Source organism: Amblyomma maculatum, chromosome 1, assembly GCF_055883805.1.
Source record: "Amblyomma maculatum isolate TAMU_Amacu chromosome 1, ASM5588380v1, whole genome shotgun sequence".
NCBI classification, from domain to species: Eukaryota; Metazoa; Arthropoda; class Arachnida; order Ixodida; family Ixodidae; genus Amblyomma; species Amblyomma maculatum.
This window is the reverse complement of record NC_139344.1, coordinates 302,625,173-302,635,608: the sequence shown is the minus strand read 5'-3', so window position 1 is coordinate 302,635,608 and position 10,436 is coordinate 302,625,173. Positions and strand designations below refer to the sequence as shown.

Genomic DNA, 10,436 nt, shown 5'->3' with positions numbered 1-10,436 from the left:
CTGCTCGACGTGTAGGCATGTGCGAGAAACTTCTGCCCCGCTACGTGGGCCCTTACCAGGTCTTGCGGCAACTTACCGACGTGACGTACGAGATTATCCCTGTGAACCGCCACTCTCCTGCAAACCATCATCCAGAAGTTGTGCATGTCGCCCGTCTCAAACCTTATATCTCGCGCTCACTTGTGTAGTCTCCGCACCGGGACTGTGCTTCTTCCGCAGGGGGGGTATTGTTACGGTACGCAGTGAAAGAGACGATGACGAAGTGCTGGGCTAGTGGAGAAAGACGACGCTGCAGCTACGTCTGGTTCTCCTGTGAGTGTGTCCCTGACGGTGAACTGTTGCGGCTACGACGTACCGTCGCCTCCTAACATCTCGACGTGCCCAAAACAATATGAATGGTTCATGCAGTGACATTCCCCAAATATTTTTATCAGCTTGACTTTTTTTTGCACAGAACATTACATCCATGCTTGCATAATGCACTCATTTTCACCATTTCAAAATAGCTAAAAAGTAAAAGAATGACACCATATTTTGAATATAAAGGAATGTCACTGCATAAAGAAATTACCAAGGAATATAATGCAACAAAGCTCATGACAATCGATCAAGCCCTTGCCGTGCTACGCTTTCTGCAAGCAGGACAGTTGGGTCAAAAGGCACTTTTGAGAAAACTGACATTAAAGTTGCAGAGCTACTTTTCGCCCATCAAAACGCCTCTGCATTGAAATACTGTATCGCTACGCTGCACGCTTCCTTCTGGGTTGTTTCCGAGGGCACGGAAAGCGGTTCCAGGCACCTGAATGGTGCGAATTGGATTTGCCGTAAGCCTGGCAGCGCATCACTCGCAATCACAAATACGGAAGTTTCTCCGTATCAGAACTGCATCACGCATCGCGATACGCGGCTAGTCGATGGAGCCGGGACCTCGAATTAACTGCTGGGAATCGATTTCAGGCCGAGGTGCCATGGAATGGTGCTATTCCGGTTGCACAAACGTTCGCCGTCGTACTCGAGAGCTCGCGCCGCATCAACGTCACCCGCCGTAGCGAAAACGAAACTTTCCCCGTGTCGGCACTGCACTGCGACATTGGTTGATGGCGCCGGGTCTTCAGGTTCACTTCCTAGATTCGATTCCAAGGGCGGGTCGGCCTTTCGCGACATATCTCCATCGTGATCTTCGCCGAGTGCGTCGGGGCATATCCGTGCCGCTGCGCGATTGTATCAGCTGAGCTTTTCACCTTTTCTTCTAATTGCTTTCACTAAAGAAACTCGAAAACTACCAAGACAGAGTAATACAAAATAAATTGTTCAACAAATGTATGCTTACCGGTATGCCAAACGCAGGGTACAAAAGCCCACACGATATTTTAAATTATAGTAATTGCCAGCGAAAGGAACTTGGGCATAGAAATGAAAAAGGGCAATTTGGTATGAAATATATATATAAAAAAAAACTGCCCAAAAAAAGTATACACGCGAACAATATACACTTGAGTTAAGAAAGTTCGCGCATGGCCTTTTCAATCCCCTGGTTCTTGATCCTCAACTGTGGTCAGTCATTCAATACCCGATTTTTTTTTTAGTATTATTCTAGTTCATCGCAAAAAAGTTTTCAAACTGGCGGCAGTCCATGCTAGCTCATTTACAACACAGTCTACATTTTAACGTTATTTTAGCACTCATAAAAGTCTGATTTTAGTGTGAGCGGTCGGAAAGTGGGTAGGTGGAGGGTGCCCTCTCAGAATAAAAGTTGAGGGGGCGACCGCCCCCCTACCCCCCCCCCCCGGTTCGGGAGCCCCTGGCACGGAGTTATTGCACTCTAATATCGACCATTTTCGCATACATTTCGGCCAGTTTTTTGCTACCAGCGGTCGCAAAAATAATTTTTAGGCTCACCTTGAGGCCATTTTCAGCAGAACTTTTTTACAATGTGCTTGAACAGGCCTTGTAGATTCCGAATCTGATCTTTTTTTAAAATTTGATGTTTTGCAGAATTTTTGCGATTTGATCCCCGCGTCCCCCTTCACTGAAGAATAGGCACGAGAGCACATGACACCAGTAGGAAACAACGCTAGCACAACCAAGTAAAACGACAGTCATGCGAGGTGAAAGGGGAGGGTGGTGTTGACAGCGTGTGATCACTTGCTACGTTCTCAACTGGTAAGCTGACGACAGTGGCAAATGAGGCGTCACTTTCAGGCTTGACTCACGCGTGTGCTCGTTTTCTTCTAAAATAGCCTGTATTTCTGGTACGCACCGTAAGACAAAAAGCTTGATGCAATGTGAACCGTGTGACAAGATTCAAACTGCTTCCAGCCTCCACACTGAAGTTATAAAAATGCACTCACCGGCAGCGGCACCCGGCTGTCCGGCCATGGCACCTGAGGCAGCAGCCGAGGCGGCAGCCTTCTGCTTGAGCATGGTCCAGTCAAACACGTAGTCATACTGGTGGTTGAGTGTGCGAAACAGAATGCGAAAAATCTGCCGTAGGTACTTGTAGTCTGGCATCTCCTCAAAGCGCAGCCCACGGCAGTAGTTGAGGTACATGGTGAATTCAGCTGGAAAGCCCTTGCACAGCACCTCTACTGGTGTGGACATTTTCTTTTCGCTGATCTTCTCATACTTCTGCTTCTTGGTGGCTGCCTTGAGGCCCTGCCAGGGCAGACTGCCTCGGTTGAAGTACATGAGAACGTAGCCCATGGACTCCATGTCATCCCGGCGGCTCTGCTCAATGCCCAGGTGCGCATTGATGGAAGCATACCGAGCTGTGCCCGTCAGGTTCTTGTCCTCCCGGTAGGGGATGTGCTGCTTGTTTCGGTTGTCGCGATACTTCTTGGCCAGCCCAAAGTCGATCAGGAAGAGCTGCGCAAAATTAATCACATGTGCTTCACATGGGATTAAAATTTCAATAATTTATTCTTGGTGCAGCTAAGCTCCAATTTGACGACCTAGCCAGAGAAACGATAGTGCCCCCGAGTGGCCGCCATGACCCGTCCTGTGGCCACCTCTGACATGTGTTGAAGAACGGCCTAGTTAGCATGCAGACTACACAGTTTCAGTAACGGCGGTTATCAGCCAGACAATCGAGCCACAGCAGCTCTCTACAGAATCTTTTTTCATGCTACCTGAGTGGAAAAAGCTTGAAGCTTTTAAAAATTTTTTTCTTAAGAATTTCTTGTGTAAATCTTTTCCCTACATAGTTTTAATAAACAAGCTGCTTGAGACTAACTCCATTGGAAATTAGAATTTCCTCTTCTTTTATACTCTGCACTTAAAGATGTCATGACAGCCAACATTTGAGCATGAACTGATTTATTGCATTTCACTCCACACGTGAAATTGTAATTCCTCCAAATTTGAACTTATGTGGTGCAGTAAATATTTTTTAAAATGAGCTTTATTATATCGAATGCAGCTTGCTGGCCTGGCAACCATTGGCCACTAAGGCCACAACAGCTTATGCCCCCTATTTGCGGTGTCGGCTGCACTCCTGCATGTATGTCGTGGACAATAGCCGTGGAGTTTTTTTTTTTTTTTTTTTCAGCAAAAAAGATTTTATTTGCATATTCTCTTTTCTTTGAGAAGCTTTCATATACTAATATGCGATCCTCGGAGAACTGGACTTGTTCTGACCTTCCGTCTCGAGATTGCCGAGGAAGCCGAAGTCGACGGGCTTATGCTGTATTATTTAAGGGAGGCCACTGGTCTTAAAACTATGTTCTTTATTTACCAATCAAAATTGATGCAACTTGGTAGGTTGTGTAGGTTTTTGTGCAGATTCCAAAACTGCAATTATTTCTTTTGTCATCCAATTATTTCATGAAATAATTACACCAATTAGTCTAATTCTTACAAGAACAATTACAAAATGACCACTGAAGAAAAAATTCAGACGAACACATTGCTGAACACTAGAAAACACGAGGAACAGAATGTTGCAAGCAGGTTTTTGATTAAGCAATTATTTCTTGTTTTATTGCATAACAAAGTTCACAGGTCAAAATATAGCATATAATGGTCACTAAAAAAAAAAACAATTTTAAAAATTGTGAACAAGAAATTAAAAAATCTACTTGCACCATTGTGTGCTCCACCATATTTGGCTTCATGCTAAAAAAGAAATTATTACTCTATCTGCAATAGGTGTCGAGATATTAAGGCCACAAAACTGCAAGTGGTCGACAATGCATGTTTTGAGAAAAGAGCAAAAAAGAAAGAGGGGAATATTTAACAGACATTCACTGGTGCAATGCTCACATTTACAATTTAAAATGGCCAGAAACCTCCAGGAACGTAGTCTCTTTGCTTTCCAACGTCCAAGTGTCGCCTCTTTTATTTTGATTTGCAGTTGCAGCACATTCAGTTGTCACTTTTTCGGCTGCGCAAGTCACATGCAGGCAGCGTTTGTTTTTGTTTTTTTTTTTTTTACGTACGTCATTTTGCTACGTCCTCGCATCAAGACCGCGGTGAGGAACGTTTACTGCGGAAAAGAAATGTAATTTGGAGCTGTTTGCTGCTTCCCAGTGCTCTGCATTGCACGGGAAGCAAGTGCATTCACTAAGGAATATGAACGAGGTCCGATCGGCGCAAACGCGCGGCGAGCTGTACGAAGACAACGTGTCCCACAGTTTATGCATTGGAGAATAAGTTTGACGGCGATTTCTTATCCACGTTCACTTTTTTAAATGCCAATATCACTGCTGTATGGTTTACCCTTCGCCAATCTCGGCAAACTGTTTAGACCTGACGATCGTGAACTCCGCCTCGCCAAGCGGACTGTCCGCCGCGCTGCCATCATCGTCACGGAAACAATCCGTCTACCGCTTCATTGCTGGAGTTGGCGCAAGTTCAAGCTTGTTCTGTTTTGAGCATATCTTTCTGCTCATGTGCGGCCTGCGATATCACTGTCGCGGCGGGTGCGGCTGCTGGCAGTAGCAGTCTCTCGTGCTGGGGAACACGCTAGGCCTACTTCAGGCTCGTACACACGATCGTTCGGCGCACGACTTTTGTCGGCCTGAATGCGCACAGCCGGGGCAGAGCATCACTTGAGATGATTAATCAACTATTTTTTTCACTTTTTTCACAAACTCTTGCCGTGAACGCACCTCGCGGTTCGGAACCAAGCGCAGTCGGCGTTACGTCTCCGCAGTCTCCCCGCGGCTCGGGCGCGCCAAGCAGACGCCGTCAGCCAGCTCCACCAATACGGTGACGCCTTATCGTCACGTGCACCCCGAAAGCCAATGGGATTGCAAATGCCAAGCTTTCTTTTTTACTATTTTTTATGCGACCAATGGGTGAATGTAAACAGCAGAGGCGACAATTTGAAGACGAAAGGCGGCTCTTTCGAATGAAACCAAGATGGCTACGGTGCCACGCACAAAATGGGAGCTACGCCTCGCAGAAAATGGTTGTTTCGGGGGTCAATTTCGACCCAAATTTGGGCGACATCGATTATGTAAATTGGCATTGTGACTAAAATACCGACCCTAGAGATAAAAAACTTAGCAGATAGGTAAATAAAGAGCTACTGATTTCGCAAATCACATTTTCTAAAAAGTGATTTTTTCGCCATTTTTTGGCCTGAAAGACCCGTGTCCCCCCTTAAGCATAGAAATCAGAAGCATATTACTTGTATGTTGTGAGAGTTAGCTTGTTTTAGCAAGTGCTCTCTCACATAAAAAGTGCATGTCCAATGTTTCCTTCCGCCGTGTATGCTAGGAAAGGGGGGATGGGTTAGCGTTATGCTGCTGATTGCTGAGCTATTGCACGTCGCTCTTTCGGTCCAAAAACTAAAAGAAAAACCCAAAGAAGCTTACGTTGATGCGAGAGCACAGCTTGCAACATCAGGGAAGCAGACAAAACTTTTTAACAACGCAGCACCTCTTAAGGTATTGTTAGATGCGCGTAGATGTTAGCCAAGCTTCGTCTTTGGCTGGTAAAGCCTTTCTGCAAAACTCTCTCTTCAGTCTGGTCACGGCCAGTGCAGGAAAGCATGCGCCGCTTCAGTCCCATCATCACAAAACCCAATGCGATTGAAATGCGCTTTCACTGACCACATCAAGAGCTTCACAGCAGCCGCCGTTTCGCCTCACCCGCACGCAACATAATCCTGATCGAGACTAAGCTTGCGTTTTTCTGGTGCTCGTCGAGCAAATAACTAGCGAATGCTTCGACATACACCGCTTAGTATTTAGTGAGCGAGCTCTAAAAGCACACAGGAACGCGCTGATTTGCGGATTACAACTGCACCCCCAACGCGCTTGTTTACATAGCTTTTGTATATAACTGGTTGTATGCTGCTCATTCGCATGGCATAAAATGCAAGCTGAGCTAGCAATACCAACAATATTTTCTTCTTTCATATCAGCTAAGGAACCTAACCGCGCACCCCACTGACTGTGACCGTGCCTTAACTATACCAAAGAAAATATGCCTTACTCTATATCGTTTTTGTTCAGTAACATGTTCATCAAGCACTTCTGCATGAGGAACGACCACTGCATCATTTGTCCACAAAGAAAAAGAGACATGTCCTTTGATACTGCCGTCTCTTGTGATGTCACACGAGTATTTCAAAATAGCGGTCACTCTCAGGCGTTTCTTGTAATATGCACTAGGCATATTACAAAATTTTGCAAGTCACAGACTTGTACATATACATATAAAACAATGCCCCTTTAGGTACTAATCATGCTTTATTAAATTAAAAACTCTACATGTTGTGCTCATTTTAAATGTTAGAGCGAAACTGCTCCTCACAGGCAGGAAGGGCTACAGTTCGCCAAGTAACCAGGCTGTGTGTTGAGAGAATTCGTACCACTTCTGAAGCTGTCCTCTGGGAATCCATGTTAGCTTTAGAACACAAGCGAAAAGCAAACCATGTAGACTGCTTACTTTTGGCAAAGACTTGACAACAGCACACAATGAGTTTAATAGTGGAGGGCTTCTTGCGTCTCCACCGCCGGAATTTAAACCAGGTCCCGCGTCACAGAGCGCCCTAACCACCAAGCCACTGCAGCACATGCACAAGTGCTGCCAGATATTTGTTCCTATCCTTGGTAACTAAGCTTAATTTCTGACGTAACTTTGGCTGGATAATTCCAAGTGGTGGTGCTATGCGGGAATGGCTCAGTGACTTGCTTGGATCTGAGATGTGCGTGCACCCCAAAACTACAGGCAGCTTGGTTTGACACTAGTCAGTTGGGCACAAGACATGGTACAACATTGTTTTTTTCGCTTCTGCATTGGCACCCCCCTGCACCACAGTTGTGGGATTGACTTTATCCCACCAAAGGGTTTTGCAGTGGTTGATTACCTCACAGACAGTGCTGAGTGGCAGAGCCACGTTTCACCACAATAAAATCTCTCAATGAGGGGCAATGGGTCCATTAATGGCACGCCCTTCTCCAGTTTTCGCTTTTGGAATGTCGCACCATATTTGCCTCCACAACTGGGATTGAAACCAGGTCCAGTTCATGCTCAAAACAATGCAATAGGTCATTGGTGTATTGCACGATGCGGCCGGTCTAGCTCTAGTGATGGCAGCACAATTGCCCTCACACTGTGCTTCTGGGTCTCTGGAAGTGCATCATAACCATTTGGAACTTTGAGTGACAAGAACGAAGCACTGGACCTGCAACATAAATATGCAACCATAATGACAACATACCTTGTTACAATGACCACCAATTCCCATGAGAAAGTTGTCGGGCTTGATATCTCTATGAATAAAATTTTTATTGTGCACATATTCAATGTGGGTAATCATCTGAAAAAGAAGTGCATTTCAAAAATTACAAAGAGGAATACGTTCATTACTGTCCTAACAATACACATTGATACAAAATGCTCACGTTGAGTGTTATCCCATTTTCAAACTCTGATACAACAGCAGAGGTCCAAGCCTTAGTTATATCCCACATAAGGCCAGCAAAAGTTATTTACCAAACTGCTAAGGCCAAACATACAAGGGTGCGGCATGTGCAGGGACACATATCGTGTGCGCCCTGTAGGAGACTACAACAAATCCTTGTCAAAACACACAATGACAGACTAGAAGATGAATTGTGTGTGGGCGCCAAGTTTCTTTCTTTTGCTATCACGTTAACATTTGGTCCAGGGTAGGTCTTCATATTCCTGATCACTCGCTGTGGTGGAGTGCTGGCCCTGCCTGCCAGACATCCCATTCTTGGGTGTCATTGGCTTTATCTGCTCAACACCCAGCCAATGCTTGCACACTGCTGGTCTCATTTTCCGATTCCTGAGCCAAGTGCATTTCCTGAATGCCTCAAAACAAAGCCAATAGTGAACAGGCCCCACTACTCCTGCACCGCAACTAGTCGGCATTGCCGACAGCGACTCAAGGAGGAAATTTCGCCCACCAGGAAACATGCACTGACATCGCTTTTTGCCCAAGGAATTCAATCATCAGCAGTCGAGCACCCAAACCAACTCCCAATGGACATGTTGAAGCGGGCATCTCACCCCTGACAAGAAACAAAAACATGCTTCTAAGGCAAGAAAGTTAGTATCCGAGCATATTCACACGAAAATGAGAAAAGGCTGTGCTTACACTCAGGTCTAAGCCCAAACTAAAAGAATAGGTTGGTTGCTGCAAGTGCTATGCCATGTGCGCAGAGCATTGTCTTGCAATTAATTTCCTCTTCACTTGTGGCTAGCTTTAAATTGAGGAAGGCTTCCTTAGTTTACAAAAATTTCCTAAGGCCCAGCAAGAGATTGCCGCGTTGGCACCATTTTGACCATGTGCGCATGCCCTTCGCACAGTCCTTTAATTCAACAGGATTGGCTTGTATTTTTTGTAGGCAATACAATGGGTGGCATTTGACATTAAGGTTCGAAACTACTTGGTTCAGCCAAGCTCCATAGAGGTCTGTGTACAAAAAAGCCTGTCAATTCGCGCTTTTGCCATGTATGAGCGGCCTGGCACCCTGCACATTGCCAAATGATGAGGCAGCATAGTTACGAGGCTCCGCACATCCAAAACGGGGATAGAAGATAAAACCATGAAAGAGTGGGTAGGCCCAATTAGTGCCATGACCAGCGCAATGTCCGGGGGACTGCGGCTGTGTCGGCCGCGTGACCTCAGTTTAAATACAGTTAAACCTCGTTACAAGAGACACTCGGTTACAAGAGACACTTGAAAATGGTTTGGTTGGTTTTCCTTATGTCTGCCATGTTAACAACATTGCATACAAGAGACATGGTTACAAGAGGCACTCGGTTACTAAGGGCAACTTTTTCAGGTCCCTGGAATAAATTCTTGACTATTTAGATGAGACACAACTCAGGTGTGCTCATACAATGCAGCTGAAGCGTACCAACTCATAAATGATGCACTTCAGATTCCCTTAGCTAAATTCTGTTCCATATCAGCATCCTTTGTGTTGTATATGTCAGGAACTGAGATTGAGTGCTTCTCCATTATTGGGAAATCAAAACGACCCCGTTGTTTCATGCATCACTGGCATCACATTACAATTCCCTGCTAATGCGTGTGAATGCATTTATATGCTGATGTGCAATAAACTGATCAACACAGTGCTTTTAGAATTTTTGGTTACAAGAGACCTTGCTTACAAGAGACATCTTTTTCGGGTCCCTTGAGTGTCTCTTGTAACGAGGTTTTACTGTACTCGTTTCCTTTGGAAGTAGAGATAAGTATTTCCGTTGGCTCGGTCCCAGCCAACGCCCATAAAAGGCTATGGTGTCAGACGGGTGCTATCAGTCTTGCACCGGTTAAAGGGGGACATGGGGATCAAAGTGAAATTCTTTAATTTTTATAGTAGAGCAATGAAACTTGGCACGCTTATTGGAAATTTAAACAGCGCGAACACGAAGACAAAGGACAAAATAAAAGAAAGCCACAGTACAAGCGCTAACTCACAACTATGCCTAAGCCCTTTACTCCAAGGCCCAGAAAAAACAAAACATGAAGAAAACGAAACAATCACGTGAAACAACCCCTGGGTTCACCTGCTGCACAAAAAGTTACTCAAAACAGACACCTCTTTGCTTGAAAGAGCAAGAGAAGTCTTGCTGACACACTTACTGTCCGTTGAAATAAAATATGATTCTACTATCTCTCTCGTCATCTTTTCTTTGAGGCGATACAAAATCCTAACTTGGTCAAACTTAGGAGTGCACTTCTTCTCCTTCTTCATTGTTTCACATGAATGGCAATGTGATACCAGAAACGTTTTGTCCTTGCCACTTTCCAAGTTGTTCCGGTGTTCCTGTAGTCTCTTATCAATACACCGTCCTGTTTGTCCTATATAACAGGCTCCACAAGAGAGTGGAAGCCTGTACACAACACCTGTCTTGCATCCAACAAATGGGTCTCTATGTTTCACCCCACATTCTTGCTTCTTCGATTCTCTTTGCCTTTGAATAGCCAGGCAAATCCTCTTCATCTT

At 45.1% G+C, this 10,436-nt stretch overlaps 1 protein-coding gene across 2 annotated transcripts in view; it reads right to left on the bottom strand.

The window, feature by feature from the left end:
• LOC146206949 (casein kinase I) overlaps positions 1-10,436 on the bottom strand; it is an 89,624-nt gene that overhangs the window by 22,248 nt on the left and 56,940 nt on the right. Inside the window, exons 4-5 of one of the 2 annotated variants that reach the window (XM_084580973.1) lie at positions 7,673-7,771; positions 2,352-2,865 (exon numbers count right to left, since the gene is read on the bottom strand). In XM_084580973.1, coding sequence (XP_084437099.1) covers positions 2,352-2,865; positions 7,673-7,771 — 613 coding nt within the window. The remainder of the gene's footprint in view (positions 1-2,351; positions 2,866-7,672; positions 7,772-10,436) is intronic. The other variant, XM_084581429.1, reaches the window with a different exon arrangement.